Source organism: Zalophus californianus, chromosome 3, assembly GCF_009762305.2.
Source record: "Zalophus californianus isolate mZalCal1 chromosome 3, mZalCal1.pri.v2, whole genome shotgun sequence".
In the NCBI taxonomy this organism is placed as follows: domain Eukaryota; kingdom Metazoa; phylum Chordata; class Mammalia; order Carnivora; family Otariidae; genus Zalophus; species Zalophus californianus.
The window spans coordinates 188,763,620-188,789,868 of record NC_045597.1 but is presented as its reverse complement, the minus strand read 5'-3'; the positions used below and the strand labels follow the sequence as shown (position 1 = coordinate 188,789,868).

The 26,249-nt window shown below is 52.7% G+C and overlaps 2 protein-coding genes across 4 annotated transcripts in view; one reads left to right on the top strand and one right to left on the bottom strand.

Annotated features, from left to right (window-relative positions):
• The first annotated feature begins 1,825 nt into the window (after positions 1–1,825).
• LOC113920029 (Holliday junction recognition protein) lies at positions 1,826–19,484 on the top strand. Of its 2 annotated transcripts, none has more exons than XM_027590142.2 (9): positions 1,826–1,939; positions 2,289–2,355; positions 5,680–5,735; positions 8,287–8,389; positions 10,721–10,782; positions 12,092–12,184; positions 13,169–13,247; positions 15,047–16,619; positions 19,223–19,484. In XM_027590142.2, exons 1-9 carry the CDS (start codon positions 1,844–1,846, stop codon positions 19,257–19,259), a joined length of 2,166 nt encoding a protein of 721 aa, XP_027445943.2. In that variant the 5' UTR covers positions 1,826–1,843; the 3' UTR covers positions 19,260–19,484. The 2 variants fall into 2 exon arrangements, with proteins under 2 accessions (XP_027445943.2, XP_027445942.2); XM_027590141.2 differs by lacking the exon at positions 19,223–19,484 and adding an exon at positions 18,355–18,889.
• A 1,918-nt stretch (positions 19,485–21,402) lies between these two features.
• MROH2A (maestro heat like repeat family member 2A) overlaps positions 21,403–26,249 on the bottom strand; it is a 42,903-nt gene continuing 38,056 nt past the window's right edge. For both annotated transcript variants that reach the window (XM_027590118.2, XM_027590119.2), the window contains exons 36-42: positions 25,476–25,622; positions 25,150–25,332; positions 24,439–24,594; positions 23,276–23,407; positions 22,530–22,632; positions 22,202–22,267; positions 21,403–21,684 (exon numbers count right to left, since the gene is read on the bottom strand). In XM_027590118.2, the coding sequence (XP_027445919.2) occupies positions 21,563–21,684; positions 22,202–22,267; positions 22,530–22,632; positions 23,276–23,407; positions 24,439–24,594; positions 25,150–25,332; positions 25,476–25,622 (909 nt within the window). In that variant the 3' untranslated portion in view covers positions 21,403–21,562. The remainder of the gene's footprint in view (positions 21,685–22,201; positions 22,268–22,529; positions 22,633–23,275; positions 23,408–24,438; positions 24,595–25,149; positions 25,333–25,475; positions 25,623–26,249) is intronic.

Sequence of the window (26,249 nt, the reverse complement as noted above, 5' to 3'; positions counted from 1 at the left end):
CAGGGTGTTTGTTAGGAAGTGCCCTTCAGGTTGACAACTGTCGAAGGGAGGGAAGGTATCAAGATGGGACAGGTTGCCTCCACGGATCCCATGGAGAGTTCAGGAGCTGGAATGAACCATCAGGACTCCACTGGAGTGAAATGGCCCACTGAAGTCCTCCATTGGAGTGAAATGGCCCAGCCCTCATATGCCCACCTAGATCGGTCAGTGAATTTGGGCCACCCTCGGCTACACACCATAGGTGAGGAGGTCCTCTGCAACTGAGGGGCAATCCCTGAAAAGGCTGACAGCTGAGAGTACCTGCAGATAGCCCTCCCAGCAGCTGAGGCATCTCGAAGGCAGATCCAGGTGGCATATCTCTGTGCCCATCACAATACATTTCCTGGACACTTAACACTCCATGCTCTCCAAAGTTCTCACCCCCTACTTCTCCCTTAATCTCTGCCCGATGTCCTGAGAGGATTGGGGTGCAGGCTGAGAGGAGGTGAAGAGCCCCATCTAAGGGACCGAATGGTGCTCAAAGTTACGGAATTTTACAGTGTTCTCCATGGAATTGATTTCTAGTTTCAGTGGTCAGAATAGGTGCTTGTTGATTTCAATATTCTTGAATTTATGAAGACTTGTTTTCTAACTTGTTTTCTAACACACAATCTGTCCTGGAGAACGTTCCATGTGCACTTGAGAAAAATGTGTATTGTTGCTTTTGGACGGAAGGTTCCATATATATCCAAATCCATCTGATCTAACACATCATTTAAGGCCAATGTTTCCTTATTGATTTGTGTCTGGATGATCTAACCATTGACGTAAATGGAATATTAAAGTCCCCTACTATATTATCATACTGCTATTTCTCCCTTCAAGTCCGTTAATATTTGCTCTACGTGTTCAGGTGCTATGTTGCGTGCATACATATTTACAAATGTAATGTCTCTTATTGGATTGACTCCCTTATCATCATGTAACACCCTTGTCTCTTATTACAGTCTTTGTTTTAAAGTTGATTTTGTCCAATATTAAATTTAGCTACCCTCCCCCCTTTTCAGTCACACGCTGCGGTAATCACGTCGGCACAAGCACATAAATATGGCCAACCTATGAAGCTGAATAAAACATCTAAAATGTCAATCATAAAACAAATTCTATCAGCTATGCAAAAGACTGAATTATCTTTCCATTCTCTCTGGAGAAAATACTACAAAATTAGTATCAATGAAGAGGCTGAGTAAGCACTCGAAAATATGCAGGGGAAAAAAGGTGCGCCAGGACGTTAATAAAAATATTATATTTTCTTGGATCCTGTGACATTTATGGTATTTCTTCTTAAACATACGTTCGCTCTCCTCCTTCTGTAATGGTAATTTGGTGGTGTCTTTCTTGGACTCCCCCACCCCCCGCGGGGTCCTAACTGCGCACGGCCCTGAGAGGGGCGGCCCCCACACTGCGGCGAGACCCACCCCGCAAGTCACCCAGACAGCTCATGTGCACAACGGAAGAATCGTACGTATTTCGCAGGATTCTGGAGTAGCTCCGCGGATTAACAGGCACTTCACCGCAGACCTACCCCCGGGCCACCTCGGAGCGCAGGCGCGGTGGCAGACCCACCCCTCTCCTTTTGGCCCCGGCGCGTTGGCGGGGCGGGGCCGGAACTCGGGCGCGGATTGGCCGGGAGTAAGATGCGCAGATACGTTTGAAAGGCCCAATCAGCGCCCGGCCTCTCCGCGCCAGCCAATAGGCAGTCGGAGGGGCCGACAGAAAGGGCGGGAGTCGCTATTTGAACCGGGGCGCGGGACGGGCTGCGTTTCTGCTTCCCGCTGGAGTCGGGTGTACGTCTCGGTGAGCCATGGAGGACCAGCTCCTGGGGGATGACGCGCTGCTCTGGAAGCTCCGGGACAGCCGCCGCCGCTTCCAGAGGCACATGCAGCGACTGATAGAAAAGGTACGCCCCCCCCCACACACACACACAGGCCCACTGGAGTGGGGGAGTCGGGGCGCGAGGCCGATGGAGGAAAACGGGGTTGGGAGCTGGGGTAAGGATGGAGGCGGCCGAGCGCGGGGCCAACAGGGCGGGAAGGGTAGGGGAGACGGGTATGGAGAGGAGGAAGCGCGGCTGGGGAGATGGGATTGGGGGGTTGGGGTGGAGGGGGGAGGTGGTTGGGGGGCGAGAGGGAGGGAGCGGGGTTTGGGGTTCCTCCAGACTTCCAGCCTCGCGCTGGCGCCTCCTGCGCCCGGGTCAGGACCCCCTCGTGGCCCTCGGACCTGAGGGGACGCCCCTGTCTCTCCCGCAGTACGACCAGCCCTTCGAGGATGCCCCGCTGGTGCAGATGTCCACGCTGACCTATGAGACACCCCAGGGTACGGAGTCATTCCCACCTTCTGAATATTTACAGTTAAGAGTGTGAACAGAATAGCGTCTTCCCTGAGTTTGAAATGCTGTCCTGGCCCTCTTACGAAAATAAACTTTGTTCACCTAGTAGGAACTAAAACATTACTAATTCCCTCGAACCTATAAGATACTTAAATTACTAATTTCCGGCAGAATTACTTGTTAAAACAGATTTCTGCAGACCCATAGATGCATGCTGGTTAAAAATGCCCCTGCCTGGCCACTTATCCTGTCAGCTTAGGCTGGTTGCTTTAACTGTGGGCCTGTCTCTTTTTCTTCGTTTGTCCAATGGGTTATTTGATGGGGATGTTGGAAGTCACATAAGCATGTTTGTGGAGCTCTTGGAACAGGGCCTGGCCCTAGTAAACACCCCTATTGACTGTTATTTGACCTATCTGACTTGGAGTATTAACTGTCCTCTTCGAGGTTCTGAGCACTTGGAACTTGACCTGAATGTAGGGAGAAGGAGCCATTCCGTTTAGTGGTTGATGCTGTAAGCTGACTTAAATCTCATGGATTCTCTTTGGTAACTAGGTTAAGAGGTCAGTTCCACCCACTCAGTCTTATTACCCGCTCATTCTGACCTAGTAATGAAGGCAAATCTCGGATCCAGTTCTGTGCACGGGACAGACAGGCACTAAAAGTTTCATAGGATCAACTTCTGAAGTTAAATAAAGTGTTAACTGTCTGCCTTTTTAGGTGAGCCAGCTGCACCTTGTGTAAAAAGTTCATGAAGACAGAAGCTAAGATATTCAGCTCCAGGTTTCACTTACTCTGTGGTCTCTGTCGGGCGATGACAATCGCTTCTCGGCCCTTTGGCTGAGATCAAGTGTAGTATCAGGCGATGAAAATCTAACCAGAGGGCAGGACACAGGGCCACGTAGGAATCATTCCTGAGGGTGCCATCAGCAGGCTTCACTCTGGTCTTATGCACTGTCTCCGCAAGGATGGGCGGTGCCAGGAATATTTTGGCCCCTCCATATACCTAGAGCACCACTAACTCCACCAGTGAAACTCACTCTGACTCTGGTTTGAGGAGCACGGTAATTGAAGCATCAAACAGCTTGAGGGCACTCGGACTTTAGCGCACCAAGGCCTCCTGGAGAGCTCATTAAAACACAGATTCCTGGGGCCTCGGGCAGCAGTGCTGGGTGTGGATTCAGTAGATCTAAGGAACTCCTGGCTGATGATAACGCAGTTCCACTGACCTGTTGCTTAGCCTGGAGAGGTACTTTCTGCTTAGAGCTAGCAGACCACCTTGTGGCAGGAATTCCCGATTTAAAAGCAACGCCATAGGGTGTAGAGTGTAGCTAACACTCCCACACCGCTGATGATGAAGACAGTAGGGGAATAATAGTTGTCCACATGGGTTGACAGCCAACCGTGTGCCCTATGCTTCTGAGAGTCTCATGTTTTTGATTCTTAGCAACACTTTGAGGTAGGTACTGTTCTTAGGATCATTGTTTCCTAGCAGAGATGCAGCAGAAAGAGGTTTGGGAACTAGCCCCATGTCACTTAGCCACACCGGCAAAACCTTGACTTGACTCAGCACGGTTGCTCAGCATCACTCTGTTCTGGAAAGGCCACATGGCACAGTGGGCAGGAGCACAGAGAGTCACTCCCCTGGGTTCACAGCCTGGCCCCGCCACTTGGCTAAGCGGCCTGGGCTTGGTGACTTGACCTACTTCTTACCTCTCTGTCTCCATCTGTACAATGAACTTGGTGAGTGCCTACCCCCTAGGGAGTTAGGAGTAGTCCACGAGTTCCATAGAAGTGAGTTGTAAATACTAAATGTGATATACATGAGAAGTGTTTAGAATAGAGCCTGGGACATTGTAAGCACCATGCAAACGTTTGCTGCTATTATCATCAGTAGCAACCATCGCAACCCAATGATCCCTCTTATTCACTTTGAATTTACCTGGGAGCAAAGGGAGGTTTAGGGAGAGATTAAGTATTGTTTCGGGTTTTTTTACTTTAAATTTTTTATTGTTATGTTAATCACCATACATTACATCATTAGTTTTTGATGTAGTGTTCCATGATTCATTGTGCATAACACCCAGTGCTCCACGCAGAATGTGCCCTCTTTAATACCCATCACCAGGCTAACCCATCCCCCCACCCGCCTCCCCTCTAGAACCCTCAGTTTGTTTTTCAGAGTCCATCATCTCATGGTTCGTCTCCCCCTCCGATTTACTCCCCTTCGTTCTTCCCCTCCTGCTATCTTCTTTTTTTTTTCTTAACATATATTGCATTATTTGTTTCAGAGGTACAGATCTGTGATTCAACAGTCTTGTACAATTCACAGCGCTCACCATAGCACATACCCTCCCCAAAGTCTTATCACCCAGCCACCCCCTCCCTCCCACCCCCGACCACTCCAGCAACCCTCAGTTTGTTTCCTGAGATTAAGAATTCCTCATATCAGTGAGGTCATATGATACATGTCTTTCACTGATTGACTTATTTCACTCAGCATTACACCCTCCAGTTCCATCCATGTCATTGCAAATGGCAAGATCTCATTCCTTTTGATGGCTGCATAATATTCCATTGTGTATATATATCACATCTTCTTTATCCATTCATCTGTCGATGGACATCTTGGCTCTTTCCACAGTTTGGCTATTGTGGACATTGCTGCTATAAACATTGGGGTGTACTTACCCCTTCGGATCCCTACATTTGTATCTTTGTGGTAAATACCCAGTAGTGCAATTGCTGGATCGTATGGTAGCTCTATTTTCAAGTGTTTGAGGAACCTCCATACTGTTTTCCAGAGTGGTTGGAGATTAAGTATTCTTGTCCAGGTCCTGCTAGCTAGTAAGTGGCAGGACTCCCATATCTCAGTGCTCACCTGCATGCTTGGGCCGTGCTCTGTACATATAGATTGCCCTCAGAAAGCACTCCGTACACGGGATAGAGAGATTACCTTCGAACAGTGCTTCCAGTCTATACGTAATACATAGTTTGCTCTCAATATATCTATTTTAAGGACAATACTTGGCCTATGTGTGTTCCTTGTTCGCGTTTAACTCTGGTTTAATGACAGAATTGGACAAGCTGCTGCCTACATTAATGACAGGTTTTTGTCTAATCTTAATTTAAAAAAAAAAAAAACCTTCAACCTCACAAAGATGAAAAACAACAGAATATCAGAAGTAGGGCTTTCTTTCAGTGTTACATCTGTCTTTTGCCCGTCACTTCAGTTTTCATTGACATGGATTGAACAGAAATTCAGCGGCCAGGATTGCTTAAGTGGTAATTTTTATTTTATTTCTTTTCTGAAGGATTGAGAATTTGGGGCGGAGGACTAGTAAAGGAGAGAAACAAAGGACACATCCAGGTATTTAATGTCAAATGTTATCGCCAACACATGCTGCCGTGCAGGAGTATCAGTGTGAATAAAGGTGTGGCTCAGCTGTGACCGCGCCGGGAGCCTCCGGAGGTCACCGCAGGGCTCCTGATCTCTGGTTTCTCGCCGAAACTACCCCATTTTCCTCTAAGGATTTACTGAGAAGCTTCACTTCTGTTGCTTGTCAGGACCAGTCCCCATTTCCTCTGCTGTAGGCCGAGGGGCTCTTGACAACAGCCCCACGTTCAGGGCTGGCCGGCGGGAGAAACCCACTCCTGCCCCAGCTTCAGCCACAGCTGCGAGCTTACTTTGTTGGGTTCCTAGAGAAAAGACCCGACCCAGTTCCTCTGAGGAAAGAAAGTGGCCTCTTTTCTCTCCTGCAAGGGGAAGAGATTAGGGAGAGGGTGCAGGATCACGCTTCTTTCTCCCATGGAGCTACCTTCCAAAACCCGGGTGTGCTTTTCTCCGAATTTATCCACGCACACTGCAGCAGCTTGCCTTCCTGCTGGGACACCCACGGAGCCTTGCTACAGTAATTTTTGCAAGGACGTCCGGTATCCCCTTAATGACTGTTTCTCAGCCAAGAAGCCTGTACCCTGGAATGAAAACATCGGGTAGGATTCCCAAGTCATTAACAGCAATTCTGAAACAAAATTTCTTCCCAATTATTTTCATCACACACATCATGTATTTAGTTGCAGAAATGTTAGAAATACATATAACTATTAAAATCAACCTGACTCCCATAGTCATTAATGACATTTTAGTATAATTCCTGCTCATGATACGCGTTTTTCATCCTCGTTTTTCCACATAATACACATTGTGAACATTTCTTTTCATCATCCACTGTATAATTCAATTACCTTTTTTAAAAAACTGCTCTCGTGGATAGGCATTTGGCTGTTTGCACCTTCCTTTGTTATAAAAAATTGGGATCAGCACACTTCTGACGAAGGGCCAGGTGAGAAGTATTTTAGGCTTGGCTGGGCCGTGTGGTTCCAGCTACTCTGCTCTGTATTATGAGGGGAAGGCTCCCATAGGCCATATGTGAACGGGCATGGCCGTGCTCCTGTGAAACTTTATTTATAAGACCCCTGTTAGAAATGCTCCTCGGAGGACCATTCTTGGCTCTTCCCAGCGCCAATATTATCCCTTATATAATAGCTGCCAAGAAGTGTGGTTAGCAGGTCAAAGGATACACACTCTAAATTATGCGTAATAGTGATGCCCACCGATCAGACCAGTGCTTGAATGGCTCCGGTAGCCAAGTGTTTTCATCTGGACATTTATTTAAGGTTTTTGCTTGAAGTGTAGGACCACCCCTGCCTGGGGTATATAGAATTTTAAGCTCCTCTCCTAGGATTAGAAAACTGGGCATCATCTGTGCTGACCACTCAGGTGTCTGCAACGCCCCCGAAGTTACTCTGTGTGACTGTGCCCAAATCTGCCTTCTTTCCCCAGACAGCCAGATACTCAGCTGGCCCCCCCACCGCACCCCCGAGATGGTGCCTGGAGGCTGTGGGAGGCAGTAAGCCCCAGTGGGCTGTGCGTGTGTTGACCTGTTGGTCTGGTCCTAACACAAGGCCTGCGCTCTCTTTGTAGCCTCCAGAGCTTCCAGTTGCTGGGAGGTCGGTGTCCATGGCTCTGCTTCCCCCTAGTTCTCAAATCAAGTTTGGCCTCACCTCCAGACACAGAGGCCCCTCTAGTCTCCTCTCTGTTCTAGGTGGTTCAGTCCCTTCTTACCTGAGGCAAAGGAGGCGACATTCCCCAAGGCAAGATTCAGTTACCACGCTGTGTTCACAGCCAGCCACAAATGCCCCCTGATGACAGCGCAGGATCATCCCCGAAGGGACAGGCTTCACCATGTTCTCACTCCTGTTCTTGCAGGGCGGGGGAGTTCCTAAGAAACTTTAGCCAGTCTGGTGTCTTGAATTCTCAGGTTTTACTAATGAGAACCCATTGAGGGCATTTGTCAGGATTGTTAGCGAGGCCAGTGGTAGAGACCAGGCTGTGGAGAGAAGCTCGTGGCCTGCTGGTCGCCCCCCCGTGGCGTGAGTCCTGGTCAGGACGGCTGACTGCCCCCGAGAACTGACTTCACATGCACGGGGTCACAGACGAGGTCACAGGAAGTCCCGCAGGGCCTCTCAGATTTCTGGGTTCTACCTGCTGATCTAGCGACAAGGCTGTCCTGTGGCGTCTGGGTTCTGTGTTGCCACCACACCCGGGCCGCGGTCTGGCCCCTGCATTCCCGCCTTTTCTCCTCGCTTCCCCTGCTCTGCCCCTCACCATCCGAGTGGCTCTGGGAGCAGTAGCCCAGGGCACACCTGGAGGAAGAAAGCCGTTCCTTCTCTGAGGGGGGCCCCTCCAATCGACGGGGAGTCTCGAGGCCCTTTATGCGGGAAAGTACGAGAAGAGAAGCACGCAAAACCCTGTTCTCTCACATGCTAAAGGAAGGACTATAGGGTTGTTACTTCACAGCGGCTTTGAGGTGTGTTATTACTGAATCGAGGCTGTCTTGATCCACTTCTGTGCTTTTGAGGACTCCCTGGTGGAGACGGTCGGCAGGAGTGGTGGCAGCCCCACGGAAGCGAGCGCCAGCGGTCCGGCACCTCCAGTGCCCGGCACACGGGTCCTGGCAGTGGGTGAGTGTCCCTGTGCTGGGTGGCGGGGTTGGGAGGGGCACGGGTCCCTGGTACAGCATCTAAAGTCCAGATCCCTCACTAGGACTTCTTCCAGGGCTGTTTTAAAAACCAGAGTGTCCTAAAGTGCCTGCTACTTCCTTCTGTCTTACTCAGTTACATCTGTGGCACCTGACACCTAAACAGCACTCAAACCTTCTTGAAGAATGGACGTGCACCCCCCCCCGTTCGTTTCTTAACTTATCGCCCCCCCTTAAAAAAATTAATCTCAGGAATTTCATGAGACTTCAGATTTGCGCCATGGGGCAGTGTTTGAACTGCTGACTTCTGTGTGACATCTTCCTGCCTCTGCACCGCCGTGCCCTCCTTCCTTGTCCTCAGAGGGGCCTCGTTTCCTTTCTCAGGCCAGTCCTGCTGCCCAAACCCCGACCCAGCCGGTTTTCTGGGGAATCTGTCGATCTCCGCCATCTTTCTCTCTTTGGTGTCTCCCTCTGCTCTGGGTGCAGCCCGTCGGTGTTGAACGTGCTCACATTTCACCTCAAGCACACAGAGCATAGTTGACCAGTCTCCCCGCCCCGTGCCCCTCTCTCTAGTCGCCTGCCTTTGTTCGACTTCCCTTCACAACCCAACGTGTAGGGCCTGCTCATGCTTACCACCTGCCATGCACTCCACCAGCTCCGTCTGGCTCCCGACTCCCATCTGGAAGGCCTAACGCTCAGTGGTCCCAACCACCCCATTGCTGACCCATCGGCATTCTGTGGCTTCTATCCCATTGCCCTCTTGGTAGCATTTGAAGCTTCTGGAAATCCTGGCATTAGCCAGTGGTCCTGTTCTCTGTGGATTTTCTTCCTTCTCCCCTGTCCTGCCAGCCCACCTTTCCTCTCCACCAGATGCCCTTTCTTGAGATTGGTCTGAGCCCCTCAATCTGGTGGAACCCCCAGCCCAGACCCTGTCAGCTTCTCTTCTTGAATACTTTGTCTAAACTTGGCACATCTAAACTGAAAAGGTCAACCCAGCAGAATTGCCCTCGGCACATCTGTAGGATGAGCCAGAAACCCAGCCCCTCCCTCCCTCCTACCCAAGACATCACCCTCCTGTGCCTGTCTCCCCCCCCCCCATCCCTTGTGCGGCTCTGCCCCCGTGTCCCACTGCACCCCCCCACAGTACCAGCTCTGCCCCCTGGCATCTGTGACCGTGCCCATCTGGTCACACCACTTCTCTGCTCAAAGCACGGCAGTGACTTCCTGTTGCTCTTAGGATAAAGACCAGAATCCTGACCTGCCTGCCATGTTTCACTGCCCCCAGGAAGCCCCCTGACCCCCAGATCCGAACAGACTCCCACCTTCACCCAGGCTCCATACACCAGCTCTTCTCCGGGTAGCGGTTAACTAGACTCTATGTCTGTAATGTCAGACTTTGTAACGGGTCCAAAACCCCCGTCTCCTGCCGGCACTGGTCCTCCCCAGGCTTTGGGTGCTCTGCCCAGCCCGCCGGGCCAGCTGTACAACGGGTTCAGTCCTTCGGGGAAACACTGGGTAGTCTTGCCAAGTAGAACTAGAAAGCCCTAAATGAAGGTGTTTACTCTTTGATCCCGATTTCAACTCCGTAAATCCTTAGGTCCATGAGTTTCTGGACCATTTGAAATAATTAGAAATCGTTTATCCCAGAGCTGCACTGTCCAGCATGGTGGCATTCGTTGCCTGTGGCTATTCAAATGAATTGAAAATTAAATAAAATTTAATCATTAAGTTCCCTGTCCTCATGAGCCACATTCCGAGTGTTCACCAGCCACGTGTGGCCAGTGGCTGACATACCAGACAGCAAGTAAGGAACTTTACATCATCACAGAGTAGGACAGCCCTGGGCCAGAGCGACTCAGCTCCTAGAATCAGAGGCCACTGAAGGAGCTCGAGGTGATAGAATGCTCTTCCAGGGGCACCTGGGTGGCTCAGTCGGTTGGGCGTCTACCTTCATCTCAGGTCATGATCTCAGGGTCCTGGGATCGAGTCCTATGTCCGGCTCTGCGCTCAGCAAGGAGTCTACTTCTCCCTCTCCCTCTACCCCTCCCCCTGCTGCACACACTCTCTCTCTCTCTCTCTCAAATAAATAAATAAAATCTTTAAAAAAGAAAAAAGAAAAAAGCTGCTTCTCCGGTCGTATTCCTGTTCTGATGGGTTTGTTGCATTCCTAGTAATCAGGACAGCGACAGATAGCTGTGTCCTTATCAAAGGGAGCACTCTAGAACATACTCCAGTGGTGCGAAAACTAGCCTTAAGAGGAAAATGCAAGCATTTCTTTAAAATGCTAATTTAGATTTCCTTTTTTTGCTTTTAGATTCAAAAAGCAATGATGATACATCTTTATATCAGGAAGATGTGGTTGCTGGGTCCTTCATGGTAAGACCTGCCTGTTGGAACGAAGGGGCTGAGCCAGGGCGCGGAGGTACAAGGGCACACCCTCGTTTCCAGGGTCTGTCTTGTGCTCTTTGGAGGCTCGCTCTTTGCTGATACTACCCCTCATGTCTGGCCCCCCTTCAGATCCCCCAAGGCAGCGAGGGGCTCCTTCTGTCTAGCATGCGGCAACCACTACTGCCCCCGGTTCAAGCCCGGTTTACTGAACTTTCATACACGTTGGATGATGTTCCGTCTGCACACAGACCAGTCACAGTTCACAGGGTGCCCATGCCTTTGATCGAGCACGCGATACTGAAAGTTAGGCTCTAAGTTGGCCTTTGCCCGAAGAGGCAATGTCATAAGGAGGCTGTTTCTGGGAGGTATTTCCAGACCAGCCCTTGGAAGCCCGTGTGGTCATGAGGTCATGTCTTCAGGCCGTTGTTCTGTCTGCCTCCCCCGTGGCCCTAGTGGGCCCAGAACCACCTGTCCCCTCCCTATCCGTCAGGATCGGACCTCACCTTCCCTCCACTGGGATACACGAGAACACACAAAGAACATGGTCTAAAGGAGCGTCTTTCCTGGCCCCAGTGTCGGATGCTGGAATAGCTAGTGTGTGGGTTTTCTCTAAAATTGCTCTTTTCATGCAGAGTTTGCCCATATACCCGATGTGTGACTTTCTAGTGCCTAACTAGAGTGGGTCGTGACCCTGGGGGAGGAGGGGAGGCACTTTGTGAAGTATTACATAGGGGCGGCAGTGAAGGGGAAGTAGGTGGCCCCAGCAATAAGGAACATTCTGGACAAGGTATGTTTGTGTTATGCCCCATCTGCATCCCACTCGGGTGCAGAGTGAAGGTCGAGACGCCCTCTCCCCGGCGCGAGGCAGAAGGGGCATGGAGAGGCGGCTGTTCTCCCTCCTGAGCCAAATGCTGAGCGTCTTATAAACGTACTGATCGGGGCCGATTCTCATAGTTGAGTCCTGAACTCACCTGAGGATATTCAGATTGTTTTAAATTATTTTCTGTTCTAGTAATGCTGTCCTAAACCTCCACAGGCTTCTATTTTTTTTTTTTTTGTCTTTTTTTACTTTCTTTTGGATGGTTGCCACGGGGTAAATTATCTCAAGTTTGATTTCTGGGTCAGGTGGCTTTTCAGAGGGTCTGGACCGCTTTGCACTAACAGCAAGGAGCGAAAAGTGACTTTGAGGAACTTCATTTACCGATGTGTAATTAATGAACTTGCCAGTTTGCTCCAGAACCCAAGAGCTCAACCAGACCCAAAAGCTCTTACGAATCCTGATTCTCTTCTTTACCAGCCTGCAGTGCCTTGGAGCCCTTTGAAAAATGAGTTAAGGAGGAAATACTTGACCCAAGTGGATGCACTGCTCCAGGATGAAGGGTGTTCAGAGGTAATGTGCTTCCCAGCATGCGTCTGCTGATAATTGAAGGTCCATTAATCAAGTTCTTGTTCACCTTCCGTGGGGCCCAGAAGGAGCCTCCTGAGCAAGTGTATAAACCATTTCATTCCCGGGCTTGCAGACTTCCGCTCTTGAGGAAGCGCTTGGGTCCCCAGGGTCAGCGACCATCAGGGAAACTCGTGGGGTGCGCCCTCCGTTGCCCTCTGTTCTGGGGCAGCTCCTAGAAATGTAAGGGGCCCCACCTTGGGGGCAGTGATGGGGAAGCGAGAGGTCCCACCTCCCCGCGGCTCTGGGGTGACCGGGTATCGGCAGCAAGGTGCCCGCTGCACCTGATCTGCGGTTGTGTGGCGGGGGGTTCACGCTGGGGTCTGGGCTGCCCCGCCGGGCCCTCGCCCGGGGCGGGGGGGTGCCCACTGCGCTCCTCCGCAGCCAGTCTCCCAGAGCTTGGCCCGACAAAGAACCAGGACTCCATCTCTAGCTTTTGAAGTTCTGTCAGGGTCTTCTCATAAAGAAAGGACATTTTCATATCCAGTAACTAGGAGGTACAGGTGGTGGATTGAGTCCTTTACCTCAAAGGCAGCAAACTTCACAGGAACATATACCTTATCTTATTGGGCTGCTGACCAGTGAGAAGGCCGTGGCTGAGGACCATTGAATGGGTTGATGTACTGGAAACGGCCTTTCCCTTAATCCTAGAGCAGCGGGGGGCGGTCCATGGCGGCGGTGGCCCTCTGGGGGGTCCCTGGGGACCACGTGGAGCAAGCTCCCAGATTTTACTAAGACACCTCTTCCGACCACCGCTGGAGGCTATGGCCACTGTGATTGTGGTCACACTTGTCACGTCTGCTGCCGAGCTCAGATGCACAGCCTGTGGTTGGGGAGGAGCGGCTCACACCATCCTGCGGGGCACGGCGCTGGCGGTGGGGGGCATCTCAGGACGCCCCCACATGTTAAAATCATGTGCTTCGATTTCAGTGTACTGATGACGGAGATGGAGAGGACACCCGTGTGACACTGACCCCTTCCTTGGCCTCGCCTGCCAGGCCTACCCATGGTGAGTGTGACATAGAAACTTTGCATGAACCGTGTCCCTTTTGCTTACGTGCATGTTTCATTGACATAAACAGTTAGAGACACCAGCACTTAATAGGTAAATAATTCACATTTAACCAATGAACTGCTTTTTTTCCCTAAGACTCCGGCATGCTAAGTTCTGATTAGCTCTTTATCCCAACCTACCGTTCTGAAACTTTTTGAATCTCCGGAAACTCAGGGCTCCTACGATAAACATCCTTTGCTGGCATGTAACAATCCACATTTTGTGGCATTTGCTTATCCGCCCGCTGCACCCACACACGCATCCCGTGTACATCGACTTGCTTTCACATATGTGCGGTCCCTAAGTGCCCCCCGGTCTCCTAAGAACAGGGAAACCCCGGCACAGGCCAGGGTGTAGCTGTCCCTGGGCTCCTGGGCTGTCTCCTATCACGACTTTCCTGAATAATCCCGGCCACCGGTAGTTTTGCAGAACGTCCCTCAATTTGGACTTCTCTGGACTTTCTCAAGGTTAAGTTCATGTTAACCATTTTTGGCAAAAACACTGCGTAGGCGACGATGTGTTCTCCGAGGATGGCCCATCACTCTGTCCCGTTGTTGGTGACGCTCGAGCCTGGGCACTTAGCTAAGGGAGGACCCTCCAGGTTCCTTGCTTCCTCAGAGTCGTCTGTGGGTGCCCCTCTGAGATTGCCTGGTTCCCCACAGACCCCCCACCCTGTGGTTTTGGCTTCGGGCCCTAATACCTGCCTGAGTCCATGCAGCAAACCCTCCCTCTGCCAGTCCTGCCCTCCCTCCTCGGGTACACCTGTTGGCATTCTCCCTTAAACAAGCACAGTCTCACTTCTTTCCTGAATTTTGTTCCTTTATCCCCACATGGTCTTACTTTAAAAAAAAAAAAAAAAAAAAAACTTTTCTAGAATCAATACAAATCCCTGAACTTTTTCTTTTTTTTTTAATTCACACGTGTTAGAAGCCACTGATGCTCAAGTTGTCCCACATGTAGGCTGCAGGAGCCCTTCTCACTGGCTTCCGCGTGCTTTGGCCCGGCCCGGCAGTTTTGAGCACTTCGTGCCCTCACCCTGACTCCACAGCTGCCCCCAGCCCCCGTGATCGCCGGCACCACAACCCTCCGCTCGTCTGGTTGGTTGTGCGGCGCGAAGCCGTTTCAGAGTCACGGCCCCTGCTACCACGTGCTTGACAACCTGCTAAAGAAGGTTCCCGAGTTCCAAGCCGCTCTTTGATCCTCAGTAACCCACTGAGGCTACGTGTTTTGGGTATGGTGTTCAAAGTCATTGGGCTGCTTTGCCCTCTTTCCGTTACCCTCAATTTGATAAGCACTTGAGTTCTTTCTGGGTCTGTTTTCACTTTTAGAGTTCTCCCTTATCCTTGTTGGTTTAATTTTATTTTTTAAATACATAAAACATTGCACATGATGTGAAAGTCAAATCTGCCCAAAGGGGTGTATCCACAAGTCCTATGTCTTCCCCACCCCCCAGCCCCGCAGGTAAACAGTGTCATTGGTTTCTCCTGAGACTTTGAAAAGGCATCCAACGTGTACACCATCACCTGGGGAGGAAAGACCTCATTGGGGAAATTTGGGTGGAAGGTAGAAATTTAAGTTTGATAGCTAGAAAGAAATCTCCGAGAAGAATCTATTCCCACATTTTCATGGAATTTTTCTCTTGCTGTTTTGTATTGCTTAAAAAAGCCTCGTCACCCTCCACCCTTTAGTTCTGGGGTCTCTGCAGATGACAGTCTTGAACAGTGGCACTTTACCTTGTGTGTGTTTTCCTCCAGGAAGCCGTGGCCGTGTGCCTGGAAGGAGTCCTGGCGGCCCAGTCAAGCCGGCTTCATGTCCCAGAGAGTGTGATCCTTCACGCCCCTGCTCGGCAGACCTGGCCATCATGCCGAGGAGCGACAGTCTCTCGTTACGTGGGGCCAGGGGGAACAGCTCCTCAAGCAGCCCAGCCTTCGAGGCCGACAACATCTGTGATGTGACCATCAGTGACCTGTACGCAGGCATGCTGCACTCGATGAGCCGGCTGCTGAGCACAAAGCCGTCGTGCATCATCTCCACCAAGACATCGTTCATCGCTCACAGCAGGAGTTCCAGAAGGAGGCATAAGTATAAGAACAGAATGAACAGGACGCACTGCCAAGGAGGTGGGCCCTCTCGAAGGGGTTCCCAGGAGACACCCCCCCCCTGTTCTGAGCCACTGAGGGACGGGGAAGTGTTAAGAGATCGCGAGAACTTACTAGATGCTTCTGACTGGAAGGCAGGTTTAAAATTGGAAAAAGCTTTCCCTGAAGTAAACAAACCCGAAATCCACGAATTAGAGCCAAGTTGGAAGGAGCTTAAGGGGTTGCAGAGTTTAATGCCCCGGAGGTGTTCTTCGTTGACGTATGGAGGAGCCAGTGCGATGCATCATCGTGGTCAGGAAAATAGACTTATGGCACTAAAATGGTTAATTTCTCCTGTAAAAATCATTTCCAGACCCAGAATACTGCCAGGCAAGGGAGGGAATCGTTACAGGGAAATTGAAATCAAATTTGATAAGCTTCATCAGGAATATTGCCCACGTCCCGGGAAGGAGCCCTGCCTGACCTGCCTCCCGGGACCCTCGGCTGTGGCCGTGTACAGGGGCGGTCCAGCGAGCTTCGACGCCCGCGGGCTCAGCAGACCTTTCGGCAGAGCAGAAGCTAGGAGGTTCCATGAGGCTTTTGAAGACCTGGGTGAACGAGCTATTGGAGCGGCGAGATGCCTGCCGAAGAGGGGTGCCCCTCCCTTGCTTTCAGAGACCAGCTCCGTGCAGAGCCCAGGCTGCTCGGAGCAGACACTTGACCTCCTTTTTCCAGGAAACGATCTTGGAACACTTGGAAAGTCCATATCACCCAGCAAAGCTACTTCTGTAGCAGGCGGACAGCCTCTGCACTGTGGAAGGAATCGTTACAATGCAATAAAGGAAAAATTTGACAAGTTCTATCAACAGTATTGCCAACAGTCACTGCAGTGGACACGGGCCCCTTTACGTAGCGGAACATCTCCAGACAGAGCAAGTGTGCAAGTTCAGTATCCCAAAGGAGGCACCTTGGAAAAATCAAACCCAGACTCTGTCTTCCAGGGTCCCCCAAAGCTGTCAGCATCACCCCAGTGGAGCGTAGAAAGTCCACTGAGCTCGACCACACTTGAGGCCCAACCGTCTATGCGCTTTGGGCTCACTGCCAGGAGGGGCCGCCAGTCCCCTCTGAAGAGACGCCGATTATCAGATTCCCTGCTGTACGGACAGTGGGCCAACTCCCAGGATCCACCATGTGTGCTGGGCCGAGCCATCGAGCAGCCAGCTCCCAACAGCCCCCCTGGGAAAAGAAGGTGCGTTCCTATTGGTTGAATGTGGGTGTTTTACAAGGAGGATTCTTCTGTGTCCGTTTTCCAAACTTTCTCCCAAATTCTTTCCCTTCCTCTGAAAGGAGTGTGTATATCCAGAACCTGTGCATGTGTAAGATGCATCAGGGTTGGGGCTGAAAGTGTTCTCACCGGGAACATTTTACACCTTTCCCACTGCGATGCACTTAGGGGGTTTTCTAAAAAGCCTCACTAGGGTGCTCTGTCTGTCCTTATCAAACTGTGTCCTTCCCAGCCTCTCCTGGTCTCACTCAGAAAACAGCTGTTGTAAAGCAGAACTGATCTGCGAATAGTGACTTTGCTTTTATTTCTGGATTCCCTAATGGGGCCAGCGGGGGCGGCCGGCTCGGGCCACACGCTGCTGCCCTGAGCACGATCTCTGCTCGGCACGGAGGTCCCACCTCGTCCCACAGTCTGGTTTGTGCGGCCCACTTAACGTGCGTGCACCATCCTCTTGGGAGGCGAGCTGCAAGAAGGTGGGGTGGAGCAAGTCACGGTGGGTTGTTCAGCGTCTTCCCATGAGCGCCAGGCTTTCCAGTGCCTGCCTCAGTGTCCCCAGGCCGGGATTCAGACGATGTGACTCTTCTGAGTGAGCGCACATTTGGGGTTTTATGCATCAGTGGCGTGGGCAGGTGAGGCCGCCTCGACAACTTCTCCCTCCTGGCCCCCAGCAGTTGGGAGGCCCCACTCAGCGGCCGTTCAGATGGATCCCATCTGCCCTAAATGTCCCGTGTTCTCTTTCCCCTGCTATGATCCCTCCCAGGGACAGTTACGTTCCTCTCAGAGATGAGCCCCGAGTTGTCACTGTCGCCACCCCTGAGTGACCCCACTGGTCCTTCCCTGCCTTTGCCTCCTCACGCTTCTCAGCGTTCAGACCCCCACGGCTCCCCTCTTGGAGAGTATTTCCAAAAACCTTAGAGCGCTTTGGGTGCAGGAGAGGATGGCTCCCTCCTGCATGGGCGCAACGCGTGGTGGCCGGCGCCGGCTGCTCCCGGCCAGAATCGTGGCCTGGTCTCTGTTCCCTCTGCTTCCACGTCCTTCGGCGGCTCCCGTTTCCTTGGCCTGCCATCTAGCTTGCGCCCCACCAAAGCCACTCTCTCCACCAGCGCCTCCGTCGGCCACGTCCTGTGGCCTTAACCACGCCATAGCCTTGGTCAGATAAGCAGACCTGCACTGTGATTGGTCTTTCTGGTCAAGGAATGAAGTCAGGGACCTTAGGTGAGGCCCGACGTGGAGCTGGAGCAAAAAAGGAGGGGTCCACCTGGCCCAGCCAGACCAGGAGAGCGGCCCGCACCCCAGAAGTCCCCACCATGGGCAGGGTCCTACTGGGTTGGTGGCTCTTCCCCTCACAGCACAAGGCTTCCCCTTTTGTCTGGGCCTGGAACTCTTTGCCTGCACCCATCTCAGACCAGACCACCCGCAGGGTAAGTCGGAGCCACATTCTGAGTCCTGTGGGGTCGAGGCTTTCGGGGATCATGGCAGGCGCTCCCAGGAGACTTGAGAGCGAAGCTCCCGTGTGACCTCTCAGGATGACCTTCCTTCTCAGTGGAGAGGGGGTTGTCACCGAAGGCAGCTCCTCAAGTGGGAGCCAGCGCCGCTGGTCTGAGCCTGCAGCTGCTCACGCGGCGTTCCCCCTGACCTGTCCTCTGCATCGTCCGCTCCCTCAGGCTCACCTCTCTGGCTTTTCCCACCTCGCCCCCAGATTTGCAGCCACGTCAAGCCACCTGCTGGCCCGACCCCTGGAGCTCAGCGGGGTCACTCCCCCACCCTCTTCCGCCTCAGCTGTGCCCGACGCACCCCTCCCGCCTTCGGAGATCTACCTTCTCAATGCCTGGCAGCCTCCTCTCCTTCACCTGCCCGGCGAGGGCGCGGGGAGCAGGGTGGGCCCGCCAAGGTCACAGCCGTGAGTCATGCCTTGTGCCAGGCAGTGGAGCACCCGGAGGAGAATTCAGCCCTCTGTGGGGCCCTGCCGGCTCCCCTGGAATTTGATGTCATGATGGCTGCCCCCTGGAGGGTTTTGTCTTAAAACTGTGATATAAACATACTCAACCATTTTCCACATTTTTCTTCTTTTTCTACTTAAACTATAAATGTCTTGAGGAAAGGGACCAAATCTTCATGAGCTGTGACTACAGAAGGAATGTTAATGGCTGATGTCTGGGTCCCAGGCCGTGTAGAACCTTCTCACGCCCTCCTTCCTTAATCCCCACACGAACGCTTTGATGAGATAGGTCTCATCCAACGGGCAGGTTCTGTCTCTCATTTTATAAATAAGGGAGTGTAGCTGAAGTCTCATGACTCCTGAGTCCACCCAGGCATGGGAGGCCAGGCCGGAGTTGAAGCCTGGCGGCGCAACCACTAGGTGGCGCTGCTGCCGGGAGGGGGGTTACCCTCGGGTCGGTTTTTACATCCTTGACACTTAAAGCATGGTGGCATTTTCTCTAGTGGCACACAAATGCTTATATATATGCAGTGGAACAAATACAAAACAGTTAAGCTTTCGGTGGCTTGGGAATTCTAGTGGAATTTTACTGAAATCATTTTCCTTGTCTTTTTTTTTTTTTCTAAAGGAAAGAACACACCTTTCAAGATGGAAGAGAAAAGTGACTTTGTACTTAGAAAAACTGAATGCTGAAGATGTATAACCAAGTTATTTTTAAGAGTTTGTCCCTGTTGCCCCTTACTCTGTGTGTGTGTGTGTGTGTGTGTGTGTTTAATCCTCAAGAATATGTGAGAACTGGCTTCGCTTATCTGCCCTTCAAAGCCAATTTCAGTGAAACTGGTCCCATTGAAATGACTCTGAGTTCTTGGCTTAGAAATTATTTGAATAAAGTTGCTCAATTAAAATTTTTCATGTGATCCTTTATAGGTCTATTTTCCCCATGTGTTCTTTTTAAAATCTAGACACGGCCTCAGAAAGCTCTCCATTCCCATTTGTTAGAGAACCGTGTTTGCTCTAAAACCCGTGTAAGCCCCAGATATGATGGTTTAAGGTTTGAATTCAGAAGCAGGGACTTGGTCTCTTCCATATTAGCAGTAGAAAATTGAAACATTAACTCACCCCTGAAAAGTAATTCCTAACATCTTAATGTTTTTGGCTAAAAACGTGCTGTAGTCAGACAGTCCTGGGATGGTCCCAAACCTTGCAGCCACACGGCGTCCCTGACGAAGCACTTGCTCATACCCCCACCGCCCCCCCAGCCCCCCCCCACCTCCCGCCTCCTACCCAGCGGGCTTATGCTACTGTTCTCTGGCCCAGCCAGGCCTCACTGCTGGAATGTCAGGGGTTTGGGTGTCATCCAGTGGAAGAAGGCAAGGTAGATGAGCTCAGGCATGGGTCTTGGGTAATTTATAGGATCTGCCGATAAAGGACTCCATAGACTGTATGTGGGATGGTCTGTATTTTTTTTTTTTTTTTTTTAAAGATTTTATTTATTTATTTGAGAGAAAGAATGAGAGAGAGAGCACATGAGAGGGGGGAGGGTCAGAGGGAGAAGCAGAACTCCCTGCCGAGCAGGGAGCCTGATGCGGGACTCGATCCCGGGACTCCAGGATCATGACCTGAGCCGAAGGCAGTCGCTTAACCAACTGAGCCACCCAGGCGCCCGGGATGGTCTGTATTTTTAACACGCACAGTTTAGTACTGCACGTATTCTGCAACTTGGCTTCACCACAAGGTGTTTGCACTGGACAGGAGCTGATGGGTGTGGGTGTCTTGTTTTCCAAGAGTCTAGGTAGCTGGTCTCCACAGTCCTGCTGGGTCTGCTGCTAAGGACGCGTGCAGCCACGACCCTTGAGTGCATACGTGGGTTTACCTGTGGCATACATCTGGAGGTGAGCTGGTCGTGGATAGGTGTGTCTTCAACTTCTCTAATTATTGCCAAATCGCTTTCCCAAATGGCTATTCAGTTAGTGCTCTGTCCAGTAATAGAAGAGAGCCCCTTTCCCACATTACTGCCACAAGTGGGCGCCACTCTGGGGAGGGCGGCGGAGGGTAGGGGGCGGAGGTGTGAAACGTATTGCAGTTTGCATTTCTGGGGTACTGACTTCTCAAGTGTCCTCTCAGGACTCTCTCATTGGCCTTGTTTTTTCTGATCTGGGTATATCCTGGATGCCCAGTTGATTATACAAACCAATGTAGTTTTGTATAAATTGCAAGTAACTTCTTCCATCTGTGACGTGTCCTTTAACTTTATGGCATCTTACTGTACAGAAGTTATATTTTAACTGAGTCAGATAGCTTAACTCTTTCATTTTTTCTGGCATCTGCTGTTAACTTTTTAGAGAAAACCAGACAAGTCTCAGGATTAAAAATACTCTATTGTCTTGCATCTTTGCTTTTCAAATTAGGTCTAGGAACCATCTGGAGATGTTCTGCTTGGGCACCAAGGGGAGAACACCTGCGTGTATGTCCCATAGCTCTTTCCTCCGCCGCCACCCCCCCACCCCTGCACCCTGGCTGCCGCCCTCCTTACTCGGATGCCTGTCACAGTCCCTGGCAGCAGACACCTCTTTTCCCTTCAAGGGTGGGGCTCTGGGGGGCCGAGGCTGGACAGCCGCCTGCCTCCCCTCACCGTCTGGCACGATGCCCGCAGCGGACTGCACCAAGGTGGATTCAGACCCTCTGGGCTGAGGGGGCTGTTGGACACACGCACACTCCGGGGAAGCGTTGGGTCCAAATTCTCCCTCTGCCCCACTGTCTTGGCTCTGGCGTGTTGTCACCTTAGAGTCAGAAATCTGCACTCCCAATGGCAACGGAGGTTTATTTCAAGGGGAGGAAAGAAAGGGATGCTGATTATTTTAGAACAATGCTTTTCTTAACAAACTAAATTAAAAATGTTTTGCCTTGCTGCGGTGCGGCTTTGGTTTGGCACTCGGAGGAGGCAGTTTACACTTTACATTCGAACCATCTAGCAAAGTCCTCCGGAGGAAGCCAAAAGCGGGTGCTGGCTACATGTATCCAAGATTTTGAGAGTCTCCAGGGCTGCCTTGCGGACCCCAGGATCCAAGTCGAGCTGCAGCTCCTGGAGAGCTGAGAGTGAGCGCAGAGGAGAGAATCAGGGCCTGGCGTGGCAGCGCCCCCCACCCTGCGCGGCTGAGCTGGTGGGAGGCCTTGCCCCCCTGCCCCCAGCCACCTGTGCAGCACGGGGCTCACGTGGGCTGCAGAGGGGAACCCCGTGTCTGCAGGCAGAGGATGGCAGGTGGAGCTGTGTCTGCACACACATCCCCCCATCCGAGCTTCCACTACTTCTCCTCTACCAGGGACAGAAAGATCACCCACAGAACCCGAGCGCCGTGGGGATCAGTGGAAGGAATCAGGGTGGAAACGTTTCGTAAATATTTATGATGGGGAGGCGGGCCGGAGGCACGGGGCACGAAAGGACTCCACGCCCAAAGAGCTGTCTTCCTGGAAAGCCCTCTGCAGGCCCATGCGTCCTTCCGTGCCCCGATTACACAAGGAAGGGTCGGCTGGCTCTTCCCCGGGCGGTTTCTCTAAGCTCCCCAAATGAGGTTAGTGGGCTCGGTATGAGTGAGCCTCTACTGCTTACAATTCCTTAATGTCGGAAAGTCCAGTTTTCTCAGATGATGTGCAGACATCTGCTTCATAATAATTCCTAAAATGAGAGCCAGCGAAATGCTCATCACACAAATATTAGGTCAGCGAGACAGTCTGTTTTACCTTTTGAGATAACTGTTTAGGACTCCACTGAAGATGCCTAATTGAGAATCAGGCAGGTGTGAAGCAAAGTGGGAGAGGACGCAGAGAAGCGAACTTCCACTGAGTCTGGCCCCTACCCTGCTGCCTGTCCCCCTCCCACTCCAGGTCCGGGGCTGGCCCTCAATGTCCCTCCCGCATCAGGAGACATCCCCACTCACCTGCCAGGTTGCAGGCAGAAATTCTGATCCTTGGCAAGTTACTATTAACGTAGGTCATTGTTTCTAGCAAGAAGCTATAGAGCACAGCAGGTTTTTTCTGAGTCTGCAAAAGACAAAGGATGGACAGAGCCATGGAGGATGAGGTCCTAGAGATCGGCTACTCACAGAGTGTGTTCCCATCTGTCTGATGTGGGAGGGTCTGCCCAGAAAGGGCAAGTGCTCATCCCAGCACCACACAGCAAATTAGTAGCCGGACAACTTAAGGACCTTCAGACTCCTGTTACATTCCGTGTGACCAGAGGAGAGATGATATTGTCTGCAAATGGCGTGGCTGTCCAATACCGTGGCCACTGGCCACATATGGCCCTTGAGCACTTGAAATGTGACTAGTCTGAACTAAGTATGAAGAGCCTCCTGCATTTTGATGACAGAAACTCAAAAATGTAAAATATCACACCAATAATTTGTACATTGATTACATTTTGAAATGACAATGGTTTGGATCCACCGGGTTGAGTCAAATCTATTATTCAGTTTGGTTTCAGCTCTTTCGCTTTTCTTAACGTAGCGGCCAGAAAATGTACGGGTATGTGGTTTGCATTGTGGCTCTGTTGGAAGGTGCTGGTCTTGATGCTTCACGTCCAGAAGGTGAGCACAGGGTCGGAAGTCTACGGCAGCCGCGACCCTAAACCCCAAGCCCCAGAGCGGCCAACCTCCAACAGGCCCATGGCCCTCAGCTTCCTCACCAAGATGGAGCACAGCGTTGTCTGGAACACGGTCATCTCATCAGCCGCACTGCTGTCCCTTCGGCCCGAGCTGCTCTCCAGGGCCTTCCAGCCCCAGAAGTGCACACACTGAAACATGGTGGCCATGCAAGCCTGGAGGGACACCGGGCCGAGGATGGAGGGAGGGCGTCAGGCAGACCAAGGGGGCTCACATGGCAGGGCTGACGTTCCACCGATAGGCCAGAGGGCAGCCCTGGAGAACCTTCAGGAAACCACAGAAGGGTACCTGGGACCGGAGCCCTGCCAGCTTATATAGTGGCTGTGTGTGCATTTACGAAAGACCCCTTGGGGGCAGATGTAGCCCACTTGCGCCCTCGGCCAGCACCTCGGTGCCCTCGGCAGCCCTGCCTGGGACCCGCCCCTCCAGGATGTTGGGGTCAGGAGCCTGGCGGGAGTCGGGAGGGATGCCCTCACCAACCTACGGGTGCCACCGTCCCACCCCGCCCCACGTGGACACCCGCAGGATTCGTGGGACCCCAGAACCGGAGACCGAGGCGCTAGCTGAGCACGAGCTGCTGAGTACCCCACAGCTCACTGGGAGGCGGCAGAACAGCCCCTAATCTCAGCCCCCTCCCCGTGTCCCTCCCCAGTCCCCCCAGGAAGACGGGGAGAGAGAAGACAGACGTCAGGGTCAGGGGCCCGCACGGGGTGAGGGGCAGCCATCGGACAGGTGGGAGCTGGGGGAGGAGCTCAAACAGCAGAGGAGATGGGCCTCCGTCGGGAGGAGAACCGCGGTGTGCAGGGCCAGGCCGGGCACCCCTCCCTCGCCACCCCCAGCAGCCCCAGCACTGGCCTGCCCCCCGGGGAGCCGCTGAGGAGGGATTTAAGGTGAGCTTTAAGCGTCACCGAGTCATTACACCCAAGAGCGATGGCAAGCTCTAGAATCCACTGGAAGAGAAGGGCGCTGGGGCAGAGGATGCCTGCAGGCAGCCACCAGAGAAGAAAACTACACCGTGTGCCCCCACAGAGCGGTTTGCGGGCTGTCTGAACGGCCCCCTCCCCAGCCTGGCATGGGGAACTGGGCCGGCCAAGGGAGGCGGGGCAGAGACCCCCTCACACATTCTCCTTTTGGGGGCCAGCGGCCCCGACACTTTGGAGGGAGGAGGGGGGAGGGCACGTCTTACCTGGGCTGCGTCCGGGCAGGGGTCCTGGCAGTGCAGCATGAGGGGGATCCAGGCTCTTCTCACTTCCTCCTTGAAGAAGTGCTTCTTGGAGCTCCTGACCACCTTCGCCAGCTTCCCGAACAAGACGAAGGCTTTTAAACGCAGCAGCTCGCTCTCCTGTGGCCGAGATGCACAAACGTGTCCTGAAATCCGGGACGCAGGGAGCCCAACAAAGCCCTAGCTGCTCTCCGTGGACCCTTCCAACCACCTTGGCCCCTGCCAAGGCTTCTGGATCGTTCCACCAGCGTGGAGGCTCTCCTGCAGGGCTCTCGGGACTGGGCACCATTCTGGCAGCCGTGACCTTCTCTTCCCCAGAGGAGGGCCGAGTCGGAGGTGAGCGCACACCGCCGCCTGGCAGAGGGCCTGCCCAGTACCTCACAGGCGCCCGAAGAGCAGCTGTAGGCTGCAAGGAATTCAAAGGGGAAGCTCACACCCTAAGAGCGGGGGAGGGGGCCCATGAGTCCTAGAGCAAGAGTTTCTGGTGTTCTTTCACAAGATCCCACGATCAGCTAGCGGATGCATCGACGCCAAGGCAAACCTGCAACCCCTTCTGTCCCAGAGCATGCCTTTTCTTTAGGGCAGAAGTGCTCAGCCATTGGCTGAGGAGGCATTTGGGGAAACCCCCCCCAACCCGGAGAGCCAGGGCCCAGTGAGGCAGTAATCTAGACTCACGTTGTCAAAGAAGGCCCTGCAATGCTCACAGATGATGCCAAACGAGGACCCCATGTCTCCCTCCCGGAGCTCAGCCAGGATCTTGGCCAGGGCCTCCATGCCCTCGGAGGTCACGCTGGTGTTCACGGGCTCCCTCAGGGAGTCCAGGCACTTCTCGAGCAACAGCTTCCGGTACTGCCTCACCTGGGGCAGGGGGAGGGGGAGCGCGAGGAGCTTCAGTCTCCACCTGCTTCACATCCCTGCTTGACCAGAACACACCAGCCCCAGACCCTCAGCCCGCCGGGCCGTGCACGCCGGGCCCCTGGGCTCAGGGTCGGGCGCAGCACCTTCTTGGGGGCACCAAGGGCCATGTTGCCGAGGGCCCGCAGCGAGAGCACCCTCAAAGCCTCGTCCTCCTGGTCCGCGCCCTTCTCCAGCATCCACACCGTGGGCTTCAGCAGCTTCTCCTGGTACAGAACCGGGTCGCTCATGAACTAGAAAAGAGAACTTTTTGACAGCTATGCCCCTTGTGGGCCCCCTTCTCAGCCACAGGACCGGACGTGTGACTAGATCCAATGCACAGAGCTGTCTACTGTGAATAGGAGAGGACCCAGAGCCCCAGCTCCTCAGGACCAGCGCGTGGCTCCAGCTGGGGCCCCTGGCCAGTCACTTAGAACCCCTCCGAGCCTCGGCCTCCCCACCTGCAAGAAGGGGCTGACACCAGAGCCTGCCTCACAGAGCTGTTGTGAGGCTTCATAAGGAAATGTGTGGGGAAAGCCTCGTAAGCGTGACCTATAGGAATAGGTTCATTCGGTGAACCTGGCATAGCAGCTCCCGTGAGCAGGAGCCCGGCCCCCTGGGTCTCGGCAAGGGCATGAACTTCACTCCTCCGGGACTCAGAGAGTCACAACCAGCTCCCAGCACTCAGGGTGTCCGGACCTCAGGCCAAGGGGGACGCCTCTGGCTTGTGTGTGTGCATGCATGCACACATACGCACATTTTAAATAAACCTAAAGCAAACTAAAACTAAACACCAAATTGGTGACCCCAAAAGGAAATTTACTATCCAGCCCTTTATAGAAAATGTTTGCCGACCCCACCCTAGGAGGATGTTGGGCTCC